Here is a 26,066-nt window from a genome sequence, read left to right as displayed (position 1 = left end):
TAAAATTCCTCACTTTGTAAAAGTGTCACTGCTGAGTAACTGTATGATGCTAGAGACTTGCTACATTTGCTGCTGTTGTTGTTACTGTCTTGTGTGAGTAAGTCAGGGCACACGTGTGAGGCAGTGAACATGTGGAGATCAGAAGACAACTTTCAGGAGTTTTCTCTCTCCACTGAGGGCTCCAGAGACCAAACACAGGTGGTCAGGCTCATACGACATATACTTATCCACTCAGCCATCCCGTAGACCTACAGTTTTTGAGTTAAAAAGCTTCTCTAGTTTGGTTTGGATATAGTAATACCATTCCCTCCCTCCCTCCTTCCTTCCTTCCTTCCTTCCTTCCTTCCCTGGATTTGAGGTTTCTACTGGGGTAAGCAATGTACAGTTTAGAAACAAGGGTGGATGGGTCAACTACTCACACAGCTTTGCAAGGAGGAGAAACACAAGACCATCTTTCAAACTAATGGCAATCTATACATAAAAGGCACCTGCGAGTCTGAGATCACACATGTAAAACTCAGAGCAGACAGCCAGATGCACCCACTGAGGTTCTAGGCACAGTCTGTGGTGCTGGAGCCCAGGAGAGCTTCTCCCTGTTCACTATTGCTTTCATACTATAACGGAGAGCTGAGTGAGTGGCCAGAGACCGTCTGGTCCATGAAATCTCGATATTGCCATCAACACTGTACATATGTCATCTGTGGATCCATCTCATCCTTTTGGTGGGCAGCACGGTTCTCCAGTCATAAGCAGTGGTGCATCAGAATTACAGCCACAAGCAATTGACTCAAATCTCTTCAGCCTCAATTTCCTTATCCATAAAATGGCTGTTATAATGACATCATCAAATTATATTTGCCAAGGAAAAAAAGGCCCGGTGCATAAAGGAAGACAGAAACTGAGTCTTCATCTTTTCTCAGCCACAGCAGAGTCTGAAAGTGACTCTTGCTAAGGGAAGTAAGGTTATAGAGCAAGACTGGCCATGCGGGGCAAGATATTGTTACCTTGGTCACAGGAAAGTTGAACTTGGTAGATGGCCACTAAACATCTCAGATCCAGTAATCTGCAGATAGTTTGTAGAAACGACATTTTTTTCTTGTATTTTAAACTTATTTATCCAAGAAATGTCATTTGAAATAACAGTTGCTTTTCATAAATCATGCGCTGTGTCTTTAGTGCCGTGCTACTGCAGCACAGGCGCCAAAGAGTGACTGAGTTGTGCATGGAAGCTCATGACTGGGACCCCAGCAATGGGGAGGAAAAAACAGAAGAACTGCCTTGAGTGCAAGGCCAGGTTACAGAGTGTCATCTTGTCTCACTTAACAACTGCAACAACAGAATGCATCAGCAGCAGCTGGAAACAAGCTGACCATGGACAGAAGCACACTTGGCATGCAGGTGTGAGCCAGCATGAGACCAGAGACTATTCTTTCCAGCCCTTCCTTCTGTAACTGGGAACTACCTCAGGAAAGCCAGTGACACCCAGTAAGATGGATGGGGACAAAGAGAACCATGGTCACATGCTCAAGATCTAACAGCCATGCTTGGGTGTTGGTGCCCTAATGGGAGGAAAAAAACCATCAATCAGAAGAACAGGGGCCAGCAAGAGGGCTCAGTGGTTAAAGGCATTTGCTGTCTCATGGTAGAAGAACAGATTTCCACATGCTGTCTTCTAGACTTCCACACAAAATAAATAGATGAAATGTATTACTTTTAATTCACAATAAAGTTGTAAAAAATATTTGGAGGTTGGAGGGCTAGGAACATAGTTTCCCAACACTGCAGGTAGAGTCGGGGGTGGGTGGGTGGGAGGGATACAACTTACAGAAAGTAATAACCAATGAGGGGCATAACTATCTCAGTCTATGGTTCTAAGGAACATGGGCCTCAGTGTCCAGGACCCAAGAGGTTGTTATGACCAAAATATGTACTACAGAGAAAAGCAGGGGGTCAGGGGGTGGGAAGAATAACACCAACAGTGCCTGAGAGGTGTCCCGCCATGATGACAAAACATTGCTGGTACTGGGATGAGTTCTCAGACCATTGCTTCCTTCCAGCTATCAGATTTGTGGCTGGGCCACTGGAAATAAGAAGATCTCTGTCCAGTAGAAGAAACCTATTGGGTGGCTGTTGTAGCTAAGGAGGCCCAGAGGATAGCACCTCCTGTGGCTCTGTTGCTCAAACAGGCTCCTTAAGTACTTTAAGACATCGGGTGCTTCCTATTTCAAGGGGAGAATTTGGTGTAAGAAACCAAGGTTACACAACCACAATACATGCAGACATAGGTGAAGAGAAGGTTCTACTATCTGGCGTACTGTGAGCAGCCTTTCAGGGAGTCTTCCGATATGCTCAGTGTTCCATTGCAAACTTAGCTTTAAGCAGGATTTCATTTTTACTTAGTGATATTATAAACATAACAAAGTTGACCAGCTGTCCAAAGCTCTTGGACCGTCTAACACTGATAAACCACTGACTTTTGGCAGAGATTATTACAGGATCCAACACTGCACACACAATGAATACATGAGTGAATGCTGAGAGAGGAGAGGTGTTCGGAAGGATGATTCCCACTGTCCGTGCTGTGCTGAGTGACTGGCAATCCGTACTGACACAGATTTTACAGTTTTGGAATGCTCAGAAAAGCTGTGACCAGTGTCACCAGGACTAGGACAACTGTCACAAGCCCTCTTACGTAGGAACTTCACAATGACCTTCAGTAACAAACCATTAAGCTCAAAACAAATCCTCTTCTGTTCCTAGGGGGTCATCTGATAGTGGAAGCCCTTAGTTCAAGGAAACCCCTCATTAAGGAACAGCGCCTGAAGCAGCCCCACAGCTGTGGCTGTTCACTCAGGAGCTACAAAAAGGCTTATGTGCTCCACATACTCCTTTGGTTTTTTTTTTTTTTTAAAAATCCTTTTTTTTTTTTTTCCAGTTTTGGGCCTGTTTCAGTTAGGCTGGTAGACCAACTGCCTCTGTAAAAGGAGCTTTCCTGTGGCTTATTATAGCCTGTCAGAAGTCTTGGACAACAAAGGCACTCATTCTGAAATCCAGTGGCAATTTTTAGCCAGGTCTTCTAAAATTTAAATCACCCAAGGGGTCAGAAACAAGGTCCGTATGTGGAAAAGTCTATGACTTACAGGCCATTGTGTGGTAGATGCTGGGCCAGTACTGGCCGCTGTCTCTCTTCAGCCATACTCGGATGGTTCTGTGGAGACAAAAGGGTGTGGGGTGCTTAGTCATTTTATCTCTATTTAAACCCTCCTGAAGGGCATGCAATAGTGAGCTGGACAGAATTGATCATTCTAATACTAAAAATCAGCACACACAACGGACGAGAGCTGAGGCCTGTGCCCAGTACTCACAGACACATGTGTCGTCTTTAAACATCTCCCAGTGGCCTCGGACTCCCCACACACATCAACTTTTACCTCACACACACAGCATTCACATCTCTACAGAGTCAGTAGTGCGAAGCACGGTAACCTCAGTAGAGAAAGTTTGTCACAATGCTTTTGAAAAGGCTTATTCTCCAAAATGTGCATAAAAGATGTCTAAGTCATGAGAACGGTCACCCTCAGTGGATTCCTCGGCATATAATTGGGCTGTCTTTGTTTGTGTTTCAGGACAATTCTGTTTTTAATTAAAAAATTTAACATCCTCTGATTGATCTTACAAAGTTATTCAAAGAGAAATATATACATATACAGACAAAAGTTAATATATTATGTATGGTATACATGTATAATTACATTATAAATTATACACAGTATGACTATTTTAATTTATATAATATCCAGAAGTCAAGATGTCAAATAATTTTAATAATGTAGAAATGTTCATTGTATAATGGCATACAAAGAAAACAGAACTCTCAACTACTTTTCTGGGTAAAACAAATTGTGTCAACATAGTCACCTGTCAGTCTCACTAGGAGACATTGGGGAAAGCATCATGGACACAAAGAAGAAAAGCTGGGTACAGGGACACATGCCCAACACCCCTGTAGTGGAAGACTAGAGCATGAGAATGGTCACCATGGCTTAGAGGCCAGCCTAGGACACTATAGCAAAACCCTATCCCACAGAAGCAAAACCAGAAAAGAGGGCTATGCTTATAGAAATGGAGTGGGGATGGGGAAGGAGCAGGGGTGTAAGTGCCTCAGTCAGTGAGAGGCTTGGCTTATCCACAATTCCCAGCCTCCTACCCTGGAGGAAACTGTCCTGCACTCTCTGGCTTCTCTCTCATCAGAACACTCACGGACTCTGAGGATATCCTGTGTGTGTGCAGCAGTGACAAAGGAGAGCAGAGTCAAAGGGCAGCATGCACATGGACTGCAAAGGCGAGCACTGGGGCCAGCCTGGGGGTTCTTCTTCCCTAGTTCCCTCTGGGTCCTACATTCTAGTGGTGTCTGCTTTACCACAGGCTTCTCATCACCCACTGTTGTTCTCAGACTGTCATGTTTCTATTCCTAATAACAGGCTGGCAAGTGATTCACTGGATAAAGATGCTTGCCACAAAGAATGAAGTCCTCAATCCTTGATACCCAGTAGAAGGAGAAAACTGACTTCATGGGTTCTCCTCTGACCTCCATCCCTGTGTCACACCCACACGGACATACACATAAACACAGAAACAAATAAACGTCTATTTCTAACAGCAACATAACGGTTTGAAAATGTTTAGACCAGATTTCCATCTGTTTACCTAGTTATTTCTTTCTGAAGTTCTAGACAAGTAAAATTGTTCCGTAGAGACAAAACTCAGGAATGGCTGATGGCTTCTGCGGAAGCGAGGCAGACTGCAGAGATGTGAGGGAGCTGTCACCAGAGAAAACGAGGAGGCTCTGGGGATGGTCACTAGAGCTGTGTCCACACAGTAGAGCATGTCCTACTACTCTCAACATCTGTAGAGACTACTGTGCGTGGTTAAAGGGATCTTCACTTCCTAGATGACACAGTATATCACCCTACTTTATTTTATGTACATGTTAAGCCCAACAGAATCCGACCAGGTTGCTAGATCCAGCTACTACTTTCAGCACACAGAGAGGACAGAAAGACAGAAGAACCTGCTAAACACCACAACAAAGGTAGTTCAGCAAAATCAAGACTGGGAAAGTCTACATACAAAAGATACAATTCCTTCTACAATAATTTGAAAGGGAAAAGAACCAAGACAGACAGAGTGAGTTCCAGGACAGCCAGGACTACACAGAGAAACCTTGTCTCAAAAAAACCAAAAAAACAACAACAACAACAACAACAAAAACCAAGACAGAAGGGCAAGCTTAAGAAATACACCAAATATACAACGTGGGAATCTTAGTTTAATTCTGATTTTAAAAACAAAACTAAAAATAAACCATAAAGTAATCAGAAATGTGAACAACAGTAGATATTTCCTGATGTTAAAAATAATTAATAAATAATTATATCTTTCTTTAAATATAACAATTGTAATTATGTCACTGTTTAGGTTTTTGTTTGGGAGGTTGTTGGTTTGTTTTGTTTTGTTTTATTTTGACATGGTGTTGTTACTACTATGTTACTCAGATTGGCTCAGTCAGGATCCTCCTGTCTCAGCCTCTGTAGTATGGGATTACAAGTGTGTACACCATGCCTGGCTAATGTTTTGTCAAGAAACAAAGAACATCATGTTGTTGTTTCTCTCCTGTCTTCAGCTTGGCCACCTCTGTCAGGGCCTGTCACTCACACCCTAGTCTTCTCTCATGTTGCCTTTTGGTTTCTTTCCCAGCCCAGAGCTCACCTCTGGTATACCCAATGCCAACTACACATCCCAAAAGGCCACACTTTACCCCACTATTATTGTACTCAACATCCAGTACTGGTGATCTCAAACCCAGGATCCAAGTGACAAACTTAGATCCTGTGACTCTCCAGCTCAGGCCCTGAAACTCTCCAGTTGCCATATTTCAAGTCTCCATGTGGTCCTCTCAGGTTATGCCCCACAACCTTTTCCCTCACCACTCTACCATGAACTTCTCTCTACAGACTGGTCTGGTCCTTCTAGGTAGATGATAGGGTGGATACTATTTCAACACAAATCCTTCTCTTAAAACCTCAATGGAGCATACAAGGATTAGCCTGAGATTTGATTCACCAAAGGGGCCTTACCTGTGCTGACTATACTCCATGTTGCTTAAATCAGAAATGTTATGGCTACATGTCAGCACAATAAATGACACCAAAGCAGTGTAATAAATAAAAGGCCAACTCCAAGTCGTGCATAAAGTCCACTCAACAATCCTTGCTCCTGCCTGATTCCCAGGTACAAAGGCCACATGTGAAGATCAAGGGAAGCTCCATGCAGCTCTCCTTTAAGTTCCCTGGCTTAATTTGCAACAGGGCCACCACAGAGTTGAATCTGGCCGCTATCACGTCAACATTTCTAAGCCTAAGGAAGAAGATGATTTCGGTAATTCACTAAAACTGTTGCCACGAAGGTCATGGATTTAGCGGAATACACTTTCCCCTTTGTGCTCAGAAAGGGCAACGTTCAGACATTAGGAAACCCAGTGTTGAGGGAATGATGTTAAAAGCCCATCTCTGCCACACATCACTGGACCTGATATCCAAGATCGACCTTCAGAATGATATTTAACCTAGCCCAAGGTCAAACTCAGATCCCACTTACCTAGACTCCAGCATTTGGAAGATGGAATCATTTTTCTTTGTAGAACAAACAGCATACAACTTGGTTGGCACAAATCTGAACCTGGGTAGGACTCAAACAGCAAGCTAGGAAACTGAAACGTTTACCTTCAAAACCATTTACCATATAAGGACAGAAAAGGACAACCTCGCTGGGTACTAGAATCCAGGTTTATGACCTTTACCCAGACTTCTTGCTTTCAAACCATACCTTTCACCTCCTGTGCTGCTAAAATCTTCCATATCTATGGGTCAGTCAAACTAGCATTAAATCTTACCCTGGGATTCTCAAGAATCTACATGTTAAACCAAGTTTTCCGATGTTACAAGTTACCTTGGAATTTGTTTCCATATTATGATCAGTGCTTCTCCTTGGCTTAATGGGAATATAAAAAATAGGTTTCTTTTTCTTCTTCTTCTTCTTTTTTTTTTTTTTTTTTTGGTTTTTCGAGACAGGGTTTCTCTATGTAGCCCTGGCTGTCCTGGAACTCACTCTGTAGACCAGGCTGGCCTCGAACTCAGAAACCACCTGCCTCTGCCTCCCAAGTGCTGGGATTAAAGGCGTGCGCCACCACTGCCCGGCCTAAAAAATAGGTTTCAACTGTGCAAGTTACTAAGTTTAAGAAATCCCAGGCTTAAAACAACAACAATAACAACAACAACAAAGTGAACACTTAGCAAATTAGAAACAAAGCCTGCTATTCCGTAAGTTACAGGCAACACTAACAGTTGTGTGATATTTTACTACATGTGAATTACTCAAAATCTTACAAGTACATAAGCAGGCTGCACTAAGTACTGAGATCTGATGGTTCTGTGGCCTGTAAGCCCAGTGCTTTCTGAAAGACCTATGTTGAAGTTGTTTCCTCACCTGTGATGAACTAATCCAACAGAATATTTCTTTACTACTTGACAACTCTCTACTCCCACACCTAAAGTCAGGTCCTGTTTTCCTTGACACCTTTTCTATTATTCATCTAATGGCTGAATCATCTCTGATCCTCCAAGACCCTATGAGCCTAAAAGAGAAACTTCCTCAAAGAAACATCTCAGAATCATTAGTTTTTCCCAATGCCTGTTTTCAAACAATAGTCTGTTTTTCCAAAGATACTTGGGACGGAAGTGCATCTTTCTAAGCCTATATAAACAGCTTACAGGTTGACACACAGCCCTAGCCCTGTGGAGGGCTTTACCACCAATCTAGAAGAGGACGGAACAGCGCAGAGCTGAGATTGCTTCCATTGCTGTGAGAGACTGCGTTGCTGTACTGTAAATCTCCCACACTAGGTGTCTGTGTCCTCCACAGCTGTGGAGAACAAAGCAGGAACAACTCAAACAGTACTGACTGCCCACTGCAGGCTCTGAGATTGTGTCAGCATTTTAAATTAGAATCTTTTAGCAAGAGTTTGGCTGCACGTACCTTGGCCCGATCACAAAAGGTGAGAAAAAAATAATGGCAGGATCAACAATATGGATCATTGGATGGAGGACTTGCCTCTGAGCGGGATGTCCGGAGTTCGGTCCTCAGAACTCACAGTGGTAGAAGAGAACCAACCAGTACAAATGAGTGTTTACTACGTTTCAAAGATGACAAACTGTTGGATTCAGGGATTTTAAGCCTGATAACTGGTTCTGAAGAGAATCAAATAGAGAAAAAAACAGAATCAAGATTTGTAAAAAAAAAAAAAATGTAAATAATGAAATATATTGGCAAATGGCATAGTAATTTAATAGTTTAGTCACTAAAAATAATTATGAAGACTAAAAGGGATGGGAAAATGTGAATAAAATGTGGTTTTCTCTTTTAATACTTTTATTTGAAGTGTGTGTGTGTGTGTGTGTGTGTGTGTGTGTGTGTGTTGAAGTCACCACTTTAGTCCATACGCATGTACACATCACAGAGATGGAAGTCAGAAGAAGACAACTTATGGGAGTCAGGTCACTCCTTCTACCATGTGGATTCTGGAGACCCAAAGTGGTTTCTCAGGCTTGGTGCCAAGTATTTTTATTTATTGACCCATCTTTTAGACCAAAATTACTCAGTTTACCTTAAAAGAGCTGAGTTAAAGTTAGATAGCTAAGTTGTATAAAGCACACTCTAGCTCTGCAGCTATAAGGTTGACTAATCAGAAATAGACAGTGAGGGGAGGGGACACGAGTGTAGTAGCAAGCACTGACTCTAGATCCTTGTTAGGATATGAGGGCAGCAACACAGAGCCCATGGGGACCTTCTGGCAAACTCACAAGTACCCACTTTGGAATGAGCGCCAGGATTGGATTTTGCTTAGTGTTCAAGTGTGGCTATCTAAAATAGCAAACACAAAAATACTCCATGCCTTAAGAATGTGTCTGTCAACATCACCGTTAAAAGCAAACACGGCTGAGGAGTACAAACTGAGAGAAGGATTAAGCTGTTTGCAGCCTCAGGCACAAGAATCAGAGGCAACTTAAAGTAAATGATGGATACTTTCCCTTCTTAACAAGACTACTCTAGAGACTTCTATGTGTCAGACTAAGAACTCAGTGGTCTGTTGTCCATCAAGGTGAACTTGTGCCTAGGACAGGCTTGGGAGTCAGGGACATCCTCGAGTGTATCAGGGGGTCACATTTCCTGCGGGCCACTACAGATCAGGGAAGGGACTCTGGCCTCCACAAGGAGACATACATGGAAGGAACAGCTAGAGGTTTGTGAATGGATTAGACCCAGATAGGATCACTCCCAAAGGAGCAGAACACGGTGCCTGCAGACAAAACCTAAGAAACCAGATGCAAGAAGGCTGGGCAATAGATTCTCCCAAAAGGCTGAAAGATGTAAGACAATAAGCTTCTACCCTCTAAGTTTGTCTCTGCTGAGCTCCTGTAAGTTCAAAGCACTGAACTATATGTAGATACAGACTTCTTGCTTTCTAAAGCTACACAGGTATTCCGAAAAAGCTCATGATCTGCAAAGAGCAAGCTACTCTGTGGCAAAGATGATGGACATTTTTACCTCCAGTTTATGCTTTAGGGGACAGAAATAAGCAGAAAGCCATCTCTTACAAATACAAGCCAGTATGTCTGACTATCCAGCTGCCTTGTCCAGTTTTATCCAGCTCTTACTAGGTGATAAAAATCTCACAATGTAAAACTTTCTTTGTACAAAATCTTTCATAAAAGATACAACTCAATTTTAAAAAGCAGCTTTGCATGATTTTTAAAAAGTAAACAAGCCTTTCTATATATTTCCATATATGTTCCCTTAAAGCAGCAACTCCCAAACAAAGGAAAACGAAGCACTGCTGAAGACCAGCTTTGACACCAAAGAATGTCGATTACAGTCCGAATTAGTGCTGACGGCAGCTGACGGGTGTCGGTGCCGATAACACCCAAAGAGGGCTGCAGCTGATGGCAGCCAGTGATTAGAGAAGAAAAGGAAGAAAATTCAAGCATGCGCACATATACACGGAGAATGGTTGAAGCAAAGACAAGCTCCAGCAACTTCACATATACAAATACACAGATATACACACACACACACACACACACACATACAGAGGGCATATACATATTCATACACTGGGTGGCTGGAGCAAAGTTCCAACAAGCATGCTCCAAGCATTTCACATATACATATATACACATATATACACATACTTGGTGGGTGGATAGAACAAAGTTCCAACAAGCGGACTCCAAGCATTTCATGCATATATATACATACATACCTATACACACACACACACACACAGTTGCTGAATGGAGCAAACTCCAACACAAAAACACACAAACAAGTAAAACAAACTTTACATATACACAGATTTGATGGATGGAACAGAGTTCCAACACATTCTCCACAAACCATACACATACACATACATACACATATACATACCTTACACATATACATACATAGTTGATGGGGGTAGAAGAAACAATGTTCCAACAACTGTATTCTTTCTCCTATGGCTTATATGTCCCAGCAAAATCTTTCAAGCAGTAAAAATTACAATGTGATCACGCTCTAGTTCTCTTCTAGTGAATGACTATAAAAAATAATATGCTCCCCAATACCTTTACAAGAAATAACATTATATAGTATGGGTAAAGAAAACTAATTATTCCCAAGAACCCATGTACACTCATAACTAAGCAACTTGTTATAGATTAACAAAGTGTAAGGAAGCAAGGTAGTTTTCTTAACCAATTTCTCTTACTGGCAGGCAGCAATCTGCAGCTACAAAGAAAGGATTAATTATTTTATTATTTATCTTTAAAAGTAATCTTTTAGAATCTTAAAAGAATCACAAGTCTAAACTTTTATATAAAAATCAGCCATACCTGCTTTAAATCCTCAGAGTGCATATCTACTCATCAGCAATTGATACTATCAGAAAGCTAAGGGCAAAACTGGACTGAGGAACCAATCACCAACTGTCCAGCCTCAGTGAGAGTCAGGTGCTGTCACTGTTCTTGTTCTCTGACCACAATGGGCCCCTAACTCAACTAATAAGAGTGTGCCTTTTGGAGCTTCAGATTGTTCCCTAAGATTTTCTACATTACAGTAGCAAAAACATCTTAACCTGGCTTCACTATCATTTTATTTTCCCAAATTTTTTCTAAGGCGGTCATTGCTGACAATCTACACCTGTAAGTTCTTTCTTAGGGTGGTGACAGAATCATTAATCTGCTCCAGCAACAATGCCTGAAAGAGATCAAGCATTATTATTGTGAGTATCAGAGATACTGTCCAGTGAGGGGCTGGACGCCCCCTTACAGTTTCCATACAGTTCTTAGATTAAGAGGGATGTGAGGTCAGCAAGCAGAGCAGAACTCCGTAACAGCATGAAGTCTTCCGGACATGTGGTCTTCAGGGTCGCACCCATTGTGGCTGTGCTAACTAGTAGGACGAATTCCATGAGGTCTAAAGACATTTGTCTTCCTCCTGGATGACCCTAAGCAAAGCATTAAATAGTGTGTGTGTTGTGTGTGTGGGTCTCCTTTAAAAGAGATTCAGGGCACAGAAAGATCTAGGTTGAACTAGACTTGAGCTCCAAATCTTAAAGAAAATTTGGCTTTTGTGATAAACAGGAATGGTGATACTAATAAAATCCCTCACTACCTCAAGGTGTGGATTGAGCTGGACCTAGCATGAAATATGACGTTTGTGACAGGTAACTGTGTTTGAAGTGTGTTCGACTCTTTACCCCTTTCTGCTCCATGCCCTTTACTATCTGATAGCACAGCCTTTCCCATGGGGGCAGAAGCCTTCTCTCTGACTCCTCTTGGTAGGCTGCCTGGTGTCTGTAATGGCCGATGGGTTATCTGAAGTGATGGTGGAGCTCTTCTGAGAAAGGCCTTTCCTGCTAGGGTGGGGGTTGGTATAGCCTGCCTCGGAGTAACTATGACAGGTAACAAAAAGTGCGTGTTGGGGGTGGAGGTTGGTATCCTGCTGAATTACCCCTGACAAGCCTGGAACAAGCTTCAGTGGCTGAGGCACAAGGCTGTTCACAAACATGAGTGAGCCTAACTGAGTCAGAGAAACCATGCCACTGCCCTACATCTCATGAGAGTGAAACACCTGCTGCTTTAAGCAGCTGTTTTGAGGAGGTCTGTGGATACCAAAGGCTACCTAATACAGATGGAAAGAATACATTTCAAAATACTTTGGAATCACGCTTAAATAGTCAAAAAAGATTGAAACATACTTTGTGTGCCAGCATCTCAAGCTAATTCTTCACTGGAATACAGAATCCCCACTTGGCATCCACCCAAACTAAATTCTCTAACATCTGAAGAGGGCACAGGAAAGCACTTCATAATACTTGTTAGCCAAGGGAAGGCTTAGGTGCGTTTTGTTACTATCCTGTGAACTGCAGACTCAACGCCACAGCCCTGAGTCAGAACTAAACACTCATACCATGGAGGTCAATGTACGATCTACAGAAAGGCACACCTGAGGATCAGAGAGGAAGGCTCACTTTTCTTTCCTTCAAATGCTCTCAAAGACTTAATCCAACCAAGGTTAAAATCTACAGTAGGGAATGACGAAGCTCTCCTCCATGAGCTCTCCTCCTTGTAAGCCACACTGGAGTGAGAGTAAGGAAGCTCTCCTCCATGAGCTCTTCTCATTGTAAGGCACACTGGAACTGGAGTGAGAGTAAAGATGGAAGCAAAGCGTGGTCCTCTTCTTCAAGGCACTGACTCTCACTCCAGGAAGCACCTAGTAGAACTATTTAGTCCGATTCTTCATTTGGCAACACCCGTGAGGACATACATTTGGGTGTGTTACATATTTTCCAGAACACATTATGATACCTGAATGGTAACCTTGAAGAGCACATGCCCATCTGTGGTCTCCAATGGCACTTAGGTATTTCTGAAGAATCCGAAGTCAAGCACACCCCACTTCCAATTAGTGTCTTTCACCAATTTTCCTCCCAAGACAAAAAGGATAAAGCAATTTAATCATTCTAATTTCTAATTTTATGCTGATAACTAGGTAGTGTTCAACCAATTAATTAAAAAGCAATTTTTAGTATATACAATCTGCTACAAAGTTAGTCCAAGGTACCAATTTGTATTAAACACCAGATAAACAGTAACTACGTAGAAAGCTGATTTTTGTGACCTCTTGTAGAGACACTGGTACTCTGAGACTTAGGACTCTCTAAACACTTCTGCCATTATGACAAAGGGTATCATGTCCTAGTCTGACTGTACTTCCGGAGGATACGAATAAAAATGTTTAATTCTGGCACCTAAGATGGTTTCTAGAACACTAAGATGTTAGCCTGAAAGGAAGAGGGAATGATAGCACCATCACTTCAGTCTGCCTTTATCAAATAAATAGCCATTTCCTTCGAACCAAGTCTCTAGAACTCTGACCTCTTCATTTCCGCTAGAGAATAAAGTGTCTCCCTTGGTAACAGAGAGGCAAAACAGTGAACAGTTGTTGAGTGTATCTCGAAACCAAAAGTCTAGAAACTGGTCTCATTTTCAAAGGGCTTAGCCTGGCTGAGAGAAGAATACACTTACTGGCCTGTATTACAGGAAGGAATAAGGAAGAGCTCAAGGGGACACAGTCTCACAGCCTACTGATTCCATCCAGAGAAGACGGCTCTCAGTGGTCCCTTCACCACCTGAATGAGTAGCATCCCCCGCCCCCAGGAATCCATGGACACTTGGCTGAAATGCGTCCTATGGGTTCTCTGTGTGACTGGAGAAACCAGTACAGATGCAGTCTTTAAAATGATTTTTCGTGACTCCAGTGCTAAGGAAAATGTCAAACTTCAGAAAGCAGGGATAATCTAGACAGGCTGGAGTTAGCATGGGGTCCATGGAACACTCTTTCTTAAGGTTAAAAACAAACAAACAAACAAACAAACAAAATCAAAAACAACTAAACATACAAACAACAAAAACCTTCAGCTCTCTCATAGCCTAGCAGAGCTGTCTGGAAACCTAAGACTAATAAACTAACCTGAGTAAGCACAGTCAGTGTTAAATTCTGCTCTCTGGTCCTTTATTGGTTTGTTTAATGAGTCAATCGAACCAACACTGCACACACTGGTGTAAGCTTTACAATGTTTTAAACACTGGAAGAACTTAAGAGGGCAGCACTCGATGAGTAAAGACAAGGGTGTTAACTGGGAAGAATGTCATGAGGCTAGATCTGTGAGGATGGTGAAAGGTGGGCCGACATCCAGAAACTCAGGATGTGGGAGCAGGATGGATGGGACAAAACCATACCCACAGACCTTCAAACACCATTCCCGGCGAGTATGAGGAAATCAGTTAAGCACACAAGGAAGGAAATGCTGGAGGAATATAGTAAGGAGGCCCTTTGAGGGTACCCAGGTACCCCAGGAAAGCCTGGCCAAGTGGTATTTTCTACAAACCAACCATAACCTAGTACGCCCATCAACAATGACTTCAAGCACCCCCAATTTCCCCAGACAACTTTTCAGGTGCTCCTGCCTGAAGGCAAACAAGGAAACTGAGGTAATGAGAGGAAGCTGCCCTGACGGGTGACCTTTCACCCAAAGTCTGTACAAGAACATCAGCTGCAAGTTCACTCTGATCTTAAAGAGAACTGTCCTGAACTGTCCTGTGTGTGGTCTATGAAGAAAAGGAGTAATCAGACAGACGGTTTTGAGATCAGTTGGTAGGATTCTTGCCTGGCATGCAGCCAACCCTGAGTTCCAGCTGAAGCACCACCATGTGTGGTGGCTCACACATGGAATCCCAACACCAAAGTGGTCAAACCAAGAAAACTAAAAGGTCAAGACCATCCTTGGGGTAAATAGTGAGTCTGAGGCCAGCCTAGTCTATGTGAGAGAATTCCTGTCTCAAAAAATAAAGAGAATATTTCATCATGAATTATTTAAAAAAAAAAACACTCCATAAAGTGAGTAAGTACACATTCATGCTCTCTTGACTTAGGAAATAATTTGCTAAGTGCATTTTACAGAGGGAAGGAAAGATAAACAGCTGGGTTCTAGAAACCACTATCATTCGTTACAATTCCACTTTGTTCCTCTGGAAGAGCTTGCAGGTGTTTAAAGTCAACCAGAGGGAGGAAGGCCTACTAAACAGGGATGTGAGTCTCTGTCGACAACCCAAGGATGCTAGTTAGTCGCTAGCTGTATGACCCGACCTTTGGAGGTCCTGGCCATGTGGGAGGATCAGATGAATGAATCCAATCAACAGCAGCTAGCACCTGCTAGTGGGCGGGGGGGGGGGGGGGGGGGAGAAAGGCTGAGATGGTAGACGGAAGAGTTACCTCATAACTGAAAGAGAAGCAGAAGCAGCCCTAGAAGGCTAGGATGCGGGAGGCAGGGAGGGAAAGCGTCTAGGTGGGGAAAGGGGTACAAGAGCCAACAGCTGGGAGCTCACTCCCGTTTAATTTCCTTTATGTCATCAAAAGCTAAAAACATTCCTGCTGTGTGTGTGTGTGTGTGTGTGTGTGTGTGTGTGTGTGTGTGTGTGTTCCTGTGTGTATGAATAAAGTGAAAATTTTTTCTTGCCCTAAATAAGGTACTAGCCTTTGGAAGTCAATTACACATGTAAACTTTTATAACTGACTTTGAGTCATTCCTTGTGCTTATTTCTTTATTTGGTCAGGTACAAGCCCTTACAGTCATATTCACATCTCTCTTCTGCTGTGTCAGAGAAACCCAAGATCAAGACTCACACCATCCCCAAAGCCATGGCACGTTGTTGTCCCAGGACACATTGGACATGTAACACATGCAGGGAAGATAAGAAGACACCAGACCAAGCTTCTGAGAGTCCTCTGTGGAGGAACACAAGATATCTAAATGCCTCCACTGCTGAATTATGTGACCCCTTGTGTTCAATCCTGTTTATTAGGAGTTCAGCAGAGACAGTATGCCACGTATGCCAAGGGCTAGTTACATGCACTTCCTCTCCGTGTCATGTACCAAAATTCTGGAGTCTTGAAAATAAAAACAAGTGTCAGGCATAAACTATTTATTTTGTACAAACACTAAACGGCATAAGTACTCTTCTGAAAAAGGGAATGTTGGGAACCTTCTAGAAATTCAAGATCAGAGACACCAGCTGAGGCCATCCTTGAAGGCAGGACAACTGTCTCAGGCCTGATTCTGCCTGTCCATTTTCACCCCTGGGCTTGTCCTCATCTCTTAACCACTGTTAAACTTTGGTCACTACAGCAGCCTCCACAAGGAATTCTTGAGCCCTGGGATTCCCTACTTGAATCTGTCTTGCCGAACTGGTGTCCTCAAAATGGCTTTTTACAATATCATTTCCCTGCGTATGACCTTTCATTAATACTGTGAGGCATCATGTCTGTAATAGGATGTGGGGAACTTTACAACTATTCTGTACCCAGCTTTCTTCCCACACCTATTTCAACCTTCTCAGTGGTTCTTGCCAGTGTGTTCTCTGTCCCGTGCCAGGCTCAGGTCTAAGCATTTTTCCTCATGTTATCAACCTGCCCAGCTCTTCATAAGACCCAATGGGTACACACTAGATCTGCACTTTGCAGCTACGGAGACCATGATGCAAAGGGGCTAAAGTAACTTGTCCAAGGTCACATGACTTGGATTTCAACTCTGGTACTCTATCTCTGGAGCCTCCATTCTTAATTCTACTATAAAAAGAAAATGACTACCAGTGAGGGTCGCTCCAACACATAAGAGAGAGTCCCTGTACTTCCGGCCGCCTCACTCTTCAATGTATCAAATAACACAGACTAAGGAATCTACTTTTCAGTCTTGAATGACAACCGCTCTGGATAAGGAACAGCTTCCGTCTACAACAGATTCCCCTTCTAAGCATTTTACCTAAAAACTGGGTTTAGAATCGGTCCCCATAAATAATGAGGAAATACAGAAATTTTCCTACCAACTATCTTAATATGTTTATAAGTGTTCAAAAAACAGTTTGGAGACATAGCTCAGTTGGTAGAGTACTTGTGAGACATGCGCAAAAGCCTGGGTTTGATCCCCAGCACTGCAGAAACCTGCCTTGCCGGCACATGCCTGTAATCCACGAACTCTGGTGGACGCCAGAGGATCAGTACTTCCTCAGCTACATAAGGAGCTAAGCGCCAGCCTGGGTTTGTTTTGGGTCTCCAAAACAAACAAACAAACAAACAACCAGGTTAAAGTGTTTGAGACACAACAAATTCACTAAGAGAGCTAGTAAGCTGAAAAAGAAAAATGCTACAATATCTAAACGTTGGTATGGGTTTTTTTTGGGAGGAGGGGGTTGGAAGGGTGGAGGGGATAGGTTTTGGGTTTTTGTTTTGTTTACTTTTTTTTTTTTTCACCTGAAAACACAGATCTGTAATTGCTTGACTTAGGCCAAAGAAACCCAAGTTCCCTGCAGAAATCAACGCTGGCCTTGCAGGCTCCTGTGGCAGTAGTAAACAAGAAGGCTCATCTCTAACCTTGTCAAAATGAAGACAGCAGGTCTCCAGCCTTCACTTAGCTAGAAAGCTTTACAGCAAGCGTATGCATCTTTGAAAACTTGTATCATTTCACCAGCTGACTGCCTGAGTTTTTGTGCAGCCCTGGCAGAGTCCAAAAACAGCCATGTGTCTGGGGAATCAGCCCATTCTGCCTCAGACAACTCAGTTCTGCCCTACAGGGAATCTCTTCTGTCACCCTACCCTACCCCCAGCCCTGCCTGGCCAGACAGTAACTGCTGTGACTACAATTCTTAAATTTACCACTGAACTTCCTTTGATGGTGGTCTTCCTTTCATTTCTTCAGTAGGAAGACAGTACTATTTTACTGACTCACGGCTGAAATAGTTCTTAGTTTAAAAGTTTAGGACCCCAATTAAGTAAGCCTTATTATCCGCATTGACTTAATACTCTTCAGAGGGTATATCATATTCAACTGCTAGGTGTGGTCCAATTTTATGGGAAAGCAGGTTGGGTGTCATGCTCTGTGTGTGTGTGTGTGTGTGTGTGTTGTGCAAGACCCACCTGTCTGTGTCCCCCAACCAGGAATTACAGGCACACACCATCATATACAGCCTTTTATGTCCAGCTGGAGATTTGAACCCAGACCCTCAGGTTTACAGAGCAAGTATTCTTACCCGCTAAGACATCTCTCCAGCCCCACAGTTTATAACTTAAATGTCCCCCAAAAGGTACTTTTCTAAAAGATTTAGTCCTTAACTGGCAACGCTACTAGGAGGTTCTGGAGACCTTAGGATGCAGCTGGAGGAAGCCATTGGAGGTGGGGGTGTACCCCTGAAGAGCACAGTGAGAACTATCCCTGTGTCTTCTTTACCTTCCTCTCTGCACTGGAGTTCTCGGTTTCCTGTGTCATGCTCTCCCTGCAGTGGCACACTGCCCTGCCAAAGGTCCAAAGGCAAGAAGGCTGAGTGACCACAACTTGAAACCATGAGCCAAAATAACCTTTTCATCTTTCAAGTTGCCTACCTTAGGTATTCTGTCACAGTGACAGGCAGAGTTCTTGTTAGGGTGTGGGTATCTGTAAAATAGCTCTAGAGGAATATACCCAAAATGCTGAGAAAGGGGGGGCCGAGGGGGAGACGGGACTGGAGTTCGGCACACGTAGATCCAACAACATCTTCTGAACTCCAAGCGCACCTGCATTCATGGTCCACACGCAACTTAAGAATAAGTCTATTTTAAAGGGGAGGTATAAAGAGCATTCTCCTCCAGTGACTGATGTACAACCCCACTTTCTTGTCCAATGGTGCTTAAAGTATGGTCCTTGGATCAGAAGCCCCCCTCAGAACTTGACAGCTCTGTCAGGGCCCCAAACTGAACTTGTACTTAAGTGACCCCAAAACCTCCACCAGAGAACTCCTAAACCTGATAAACAACTTCAGCAAAGTGGCTGGTTATAAAATCAACTCAAACAAATTAGTAGCCTTCCTCTACTCAAAGGATAAACAGGCTGAGAAAGAAATTAGGGAAATGACACCCTTCACAATACTCACAAATAACATAAAATACCTTGGTCTGAATCTAACCAAGCAAGTGAAAGATCTGTATGACAAGAACTTCAAGTCTCTGAAGAAAGAAACTGAAGAAGATCTCAGAAGATAGATCTCCCATGCTCATGGATTGGCAGGATTAATATAGTAAAAATGGCCATCTTGCCAAAAGCAATCTACAGATTCAATGCAATCCCCATCAAAATTCAAATCAATTCCTCATAGAGATAGAAAGAGCAATTTGCAAATTCATTTGGAAAAACAAAAAACCCAGGATAGCAAGAACTATTCTCAACAATAAAAGAACTTCTGGGCGAATCACCATCCCTGACTTCAAGCTGTACTATAAAGCAATAGTGATAAAAACTGCATGGTATTGGAACAAAGACAGGCAGGAAGATCAATGGAATAGAATTGAAGACCCGGAAATGAACCCACACACCTATGGTCACTTGATCTTTGACAAAGAAGCTAAAACTGTCCAGTGGAAAAAGGACAGCATTTTCAACAAATGGTGCTGGTTCAACTGGAGGACAACATGTAGAAGAATGAAAATTGATCCATTCTTATCCCCTTGTACAAAGCTCAAGTCTAAGTGGATAAAGGACCTCCACATAAAACTAGATACACTGAAACTAATAGAAGAGAAGGTGGGGAAGAGCCTCAAATACTTGGGCACAGGGGAAAAAGTTTTTGAAGAGAACACCAATGGCTTATGCTCTAAGATCAAGAACTGACAAATGGGACCTCATAGAATTGCAAAGCTCCTGTAAGGCAAAGGACACCGTCAATTGGACAAAATGGCAACCAACAGATTGGGAAAAGCTCTTTACCAATCCCATATCTGACAGAAGGCTAATATTCAATACATACAAAGAACTCAAGAAATTAGACTCCAGACAACCAAATAACACTATTAAAAATGGGGTACAGAGCTAAACAAAGAATTCTCAACTGAGGAAACTCAAATGGCCAAGAAGCATCTAAAGAAATGTTCGACCTCCTTAGTCATCAGGGAAATGCAAATCAAAACAACCCTGAGATTCCACCTCATATCAGTGAGAATGGCTAAGATCAAAAATTCAGGTGACAGCAGATACTGGCGAGGGTGTAGAGAAAGAGGAACACTCCTCCATTGTTGGTGGGATTGCAAGCTGGTACAACCACTCTTGAAATCAATCTGGAGGTTCCTCAGAAAATTGGAGTGGAGCCCGATAGCTACTGTTTCACAAGAGCTCCAGGTAACTCTGATAAACACTCAAGTTTCAGAACCACTTTCTAAAGAGCAGAAAGACTAGAGACTGGGGTCTGTGTACCACAGGATGCTGAGCAGTCTCCGTGGCATTGAAGGATGCTGAGCTGTGGGCCTTGAGTGGGCCCATATGCCAACAGTTATCTTTTGCCTTGCCAAAGTGACTGCGCATGGGCGGTGGTGGCGCACGCCTTTAATCCCAGCACTTGGGAGGCAGAGGCAGGCGGATTTCTGAGTTTGAGAGTTTGAGGCCAACCTGGTCTACCAAGTGAGTTCCAGGACAGCCAGGGCTACATAGAGAAACCCTGTCTCAAAAAAAAAAAAAAAAAAAAAAGTGACTGCGCATAATTTCAAACGTTGCCCAGGGACTACTACTGACAGTAGAACCGCTGGCAGCGACTTTGGAAAAGTGGGCCTCGACTTCAGGAAACCCCTTGATTCTTTAGCTTTTCCTTTCAGGACATCCTCGTTCCCTTGGCTCTTCTGTAATAAAATAACTTTAGCTGGATCCTGCTATAAATATTCAAAGTCACTTTTCCTAAGCAGATTTGTGGTAGTACACAACTACTACCTAAGCACTCAGGAGGCTGAGGCAGAATGACCATCAGTTCTGGCTTAGCCTCGGCTACATTGTGAGCCCTTGTTTCAAAACCAAAGAAAAATTAAAAAAAAAAATGTGGCAACACATGCCCAGAGTCCTAGCCTTAGGGGGTAGAGGCAGGGGAACTGGGAGTTTAAAATCTCCCGTAGCTGCACAGTATATTCAAGGCCAGACTGGGCTACAGGAAATGCTGAGTAAAAAGCAAACTGAAGAAAGAGCTGTTGAGGAAGCTCAGCCTGCCTGCCCCAGGCACACCGTCACATGCAGGCATCCACACTCATACACTTGACTATTTGCACACACGAGCAAAAGTATGCAAAAGGTAGTTTTGTAAGTATTGAAACACAAGTTTTCAAGTTTCATTAAAAAGGGACAAGCCATTTATTTAATCCTGAAAATTAATAAGAAGGAAGGTTCATTGATGGAGGTGAAAAGGGAGTCCTGTCATTTTATATTTGCTGCTGGCAGTTACCTGCTGACTGATAAGCCTTGACCGGTTTCTTCTAACGCACAGAGCTGTATGACTAAAAGAACTTGGGTCTCAAGTGGCAGAACTGAGTTCAACCCGCAGTCCTACCACTTAATAGCTCTGTGGTCTTGGTAATTACTTCAGTGTAGTTTGTGCCTCAGGTTTCCGACCTGTCCAATGGCCACCAGAATATGTTAATTTTATGCTCCATAATGTTCTTGGCAAGACCTGATAGGGCATCTTCAACTACTGCTACCCTGTAAAACAGACAAATGGCCACAGTGCACGGGATAAATAAAGATTACGAACAGCTCATCTACTGAGATCAAGTTTTAGCACCAAGAGAACTTTGAGAAAACGTCCATACCCAGGCACTTCTTATTTGAAAATGTACTGAGTTTTGGAACTGCTGATCAGGGAAATGGATTGCACTGTTCTCATTTCTCATTGGGGGGTGGGGGGATATGACCTTGGATGTAGTAACACACACACACACACACATACACACACACCAATTTTGCACTGGTAGGGAAGGGTTTTCTAAGGGTTAACCACTGCCATTTCTAAAACATAAATTCTGCTCATATCATTTGCCTGTGTTTTAAATTCTGCTCATATCATTTGCCTGTGTTTTAAATTTTGCTCATATCATTTGCCTGTGTTTTAAGAATGGTCTCCCTGACTCCAAAACAAAATCCAGTTCCTAAGTAATAGCACACCAGAATTCTTTTCCAAACCAGACACTGCTGCCCTTTTCAGGCTCAGCGCTTTACTGCATGGCCTCCCAGACACCTTCACTTGTTTCTTTAACACATATAGAGTTCTTGACCATTTCACGTCCCCTTCTGTCCTTTCTTCTGCCTGGAAGCAACACATGCACCTCCCCTTCTAGAATCCACCCCTTCACGCATGAGGACCTCCTCTAGAGATGGTTCTTGAATCCAGCCCAGGGAGTTTCTTCTTTCTGTGTCTTCCCAGAATCTGGGGAGCTGAACACACAGGGCCATGTCCTTGGTAAACTGCTGAGCGCTTGCAAAGAGCTATTTTAATGTCAGCTGCCTTTATAGTTTATGGTGGAGACGAATGAATGGGCATGTCTGACATCCTCTTGGCTGAATGAGGTAGAACAGTGTTCTAAGTCCTTGGATATATATACAGGCTTCCTTAGGTCAAGGGCCACAGGAGCAATAAATCAGAAGTTATATGAGCATAGACACTGTGGCTTTTGATCCCTCTTTTATCCTCAGGACCTCACACCCAATAGACACAGTGTTCCTGAATGAATGAATGAATGAATGAATGAATGACAAGTATGAATTTATCCTATTTAAGGACAGTTTAAAGAAAAAGATCAACAAGAACAAAACTCACAGCTCATACTCGCATTAAATCCCATGAATTGTGCTACCTACAAAAAAAGCTTAAAATACGTATCAGAAGCCTTCAGTAGCAACTCCTTGGTGGTCCAGTCATTTGCCAGGATCCTGCGGGACAGTTGAGCGGGAGTAAAAATGGGCTGATTGGAGATTCTCCTGAACATCTGTGTTGAAAAGCAGCTTAGTAATCACCATCCATAAAATCTTTATTAGCACTGTTCCTACCTAGTAAATCGCAGATATTAGGCAATTTACCCAACATGCATGAGTCACAGATAAAATATTTTACCAAATAAAGCTGGCTGACTAATAAGCTGTTGTCTAAATTCCCGTTTCTATCACGAAAACACCATTATTCTGCCGTTTGCCTTGTTTACATTCCCTTCTCTGTAATCTCAGGTTCCCACTCTCCCCAGACCACTTCTGTTTCACATAGCCAGACAAGGATCCTGGCAGTTCCGCATCACCTTCAGGTCAGTTACTGTAAACTGAAGAGAAAAATAAGTTCACTACCTGGGAAAAAAGCCCTAACTAAGCTCATTCAAAAGCCAAACACAAAGGTCCAGCTCCTGAGAACTGGGGGCTTCAAGTTTCCATTTCCCATTCAGGGCAGGCCCTCAATTTCACTCACTTCAAAAGGTATGAAGACAAAAGGCTGGCCTCTACCTCCAGCTTAGAGAGAAAAGTAGAATATGCGCTCCAAAACCCTTCCAGTTTGGGCCTATCACTGCTTAAGACAAGGAAACTGTTTCCCTCAACTGTGTTTTAAACCTTTAAGGTTTCAAACTTGCTACAATTTAAAAACAAGAGCTATTTCTCCAGTGACTTTACACTGCCTTGAAAATCAGAGGGCTGATGACAAGTCCTGGGTTTTATTCAAGTCTTCCTCATTGTCTCCTTGATTCAGAGAAACTAGTAACACCTTTGTGGCTTTGGTTCCCTCTTGGGTAAAATGAAATCACTGGACCAAATGAATCTTTTCCAAATTGTGGCAAGTGGCCAGCAGAACGTAGGGACACTGATAACAGCTTGTTTTAGTCTTGTGGTAAATGACATTCTGTTTCTTACTTGTGGAGATAAATTACTTGTAAATAAAATTACTTACTTGTAAATAAATTGTCCTTTCAGAATAAGTGCACCTGGTCTTTTAAAGAACGAATTACTTTTATATTAAAAAAAATTGAAAACTATTTGGTCAGTAAGAGTTCAGATAGTTCTAGCAACTGTGGGAGAAAGAAAAAAGAAAACTTCTGATCCTGAGGCCAGGAGGAGAAGCACTGAAAAAATATACACTCTAACCTCAACCCCCAAACCAATTAGAAAGAAGATGTGAATGCCCCTGGGGTTCCTTGTATGGAATAAACAGCGGCACTAGGTAATCAGCTTCTAGTCCTCTGGGACTTGAGACAGACCCAGGAGAACTCAGAAACTCTGGAGAACTCCAACCAGGAAGACACAGGAGGCAAAGGTCTGAGGCTGGAGCAGCACCATGGGACAGGTTTCGGGCGGCAACGGGGCATGAGGCTAGCTAGAAACGCAGGACGACTAAAGTACCGAGTTGAAGGGGTGTGCACTGAGAACTCTGGACTGCAGGCCAGAGGTGGGAACAGGGGTTTTGTCTGGATGGGGTAGGGAGGGACTAGGTCCCAGGTTAGAAGGGTGTGGCGAGGGTCCTGAATTAAAGACGTTTGGAGGAAGACCTGGGACTGGAAGGAGTCCTGTGAGATCCATGATCCCAGGATGGGTGGGTGCTTGAGCTGGATGAGCCTGTGGGTCAGGGTCCCAGGCTGGAGGTGAATTGTGGAACGGGGTTCCGAGACTGGAGGGGACCTGAGGGGAGGGGGAGGTGGTCAGTGTTTTATGGCGCTGTAGGACAGGGTCCAGGGACGGAAGAATCTGTGATTCGGGGTCCCGTGATAGAGAGGGCGCTGGAGAACCAGATTCCGAACTAAAAGGGCGTAGTGGGACGGTCCAGGGTTGTTGGGGTTCCCAGGACTAAAGGCGCGCGGAGGGGGATAGGTCTCAGACTACAGGAGTAAGACAGATCAGCCCGACGGCACTAGGATCTCGGTGGACTACGGGGACGTGGGAGAGAGGGTGGCCGCTCGACCCGGGATGACAACAAGAACGGAGGCAGAGCGGCGGACCCCACCATCCTCATGCCTCGTGGTCCTCACCACCTCACGCCCTGGCCCCCGCGTGCTCCCCGACTCTACCTGTCCTCGCTAGCGGTGATCACGCCGTCCTCCTTGGGGATGAGCAGCGCGGCGGTGACGGCGTCCTGGTGGCCCTCTATCTTGCTCAGCAGCACCGGGCGGCTGCTCTGCGGCCTGGAATGGATCTCGGCCGCCATGTTCGAGCCGCGGCCTCCCCCGCGGGCGGCCCATCAGCTGACCGCCGGGCGGGGACGCGCCGGTTGCTTATGGCAACCCGGCCGCGTGTGCGCCACGCCGCCGTAAGCTCGCGAGCACCACCGCAGCTTCCCGTATTCCTTGGTGAAGCCGCTCAGTTATAATCCTGTGACCCCGGAAGGAACCCCAAGAAAAACCCGAACCTTGGTGAAGGTTAAAAAGCCAAATCTTCCTCCCGGAAACGGATTGAGTTGAGCAGTAGCAGAACATTAGCACCTGCCCCTCAAACAATACCACACTGCATCCACCCTAAGAGGCCATTGTTTGAAAGACACGCCCCAATTCTAGGTCTGTTAAAAGGTGAAAAAAAAACACGAGCAGTTATAACTCCTGGGAGCAGAGACTGGTACCATCATCCAAACGCTCTAGCCTGTGCATAATTCTACTCTATGATCATTGTAGTACATTGTACAAACTACCGTGATGGAACACTCTCCTGTCCGAGAGATTGTGACTATCTCCCCAATCCCCATCCCCACCCCACTCCACCTTCACCCCATTACAGCTTTCTCCTCCATCTAGTGAGATGTTAGAATATACAATATTGTATTTACCTCCCCCACCATCACTTCCTGCCAACTTTCTGTCCAGAGAAAGGCTCTTTTTCCTTAAACCTTCTCCAAATCACTGAACACCAACCCATATTTTACAGTTGCCCTGTACCCAGATGCCAAATGGCTCCCTCCCCATGAGGCACCCTCTGCCAACACACAGCCAACCTCACTCATTCAACTGCAGATGGATTTCTAGTGGGTTTTGGCTGAACTACACTGATAGTATGTTTTAAGGGCCATAAACGAGAGACCCAGTCAGAATTTCAGACAGTTCCCTTTTCAGCC

The 26,066-nt window shown here is 43.7% G+C and overlaps 1 protein-coding gene across 3 annotated transcripts in view; it reads right to left on the bottom strand.

Moving 5' to 3' along the window:
• Wdfy1 (WD repeat and FYVE domain containing 1) overlaps positions 1-25,211 on the bottom strand; it is a 49,462-nt gene extending 24,251 nt beyond the window's left edge. Inside the window, exons 1-2 of one of the 3 annotated variants that reach the window (XM_028789443.1) lie at positions 25,033-25,211; positions 3,141-3,208 (exon numbers count right to left, since the gene is read on the bottom strand). In XM_028789443.1, coding sequence (XP_028645276.1) covers positions 3,141-3,208; positions 25,033-25,169 — 205 coding nt within the window. In that variant the 5' untranslated portion in view covers positions 25,170-25,211. Of the gene's footprint in view, positions 1-3,140; positions 3,209-4,707; positions 4,730-8,094; positions 8,304-25,032 lie in introns of those variants that run through there. The other 2 variants (XM_028789444.1, XM_028789445.1) reach the window with 2 other exon arrangements.
• Positions 25,212-26,066: the final 855 nt, after the last annotated feature.

This window comes from Grammomys surdaster, unplaced genomic scaffold, assembly GCF_004785775.1.
Source record: "Grammomys surdaster isolate TR1022 unplaced genomic scaffold, NIH_TR_1.0 125833, whole genome shotgun sequence".
NCBI classification, from domain to species: Eukaryota; Metazoa; Chordata; class Mammalia; order Rodentia; family Muridae; genus Grammomys; species Grammomys surdaster.
Note: the sequence above shows the minus strand (reverse complement) of the source record. Positions and strands in the feature narration are given on the sequence as shown.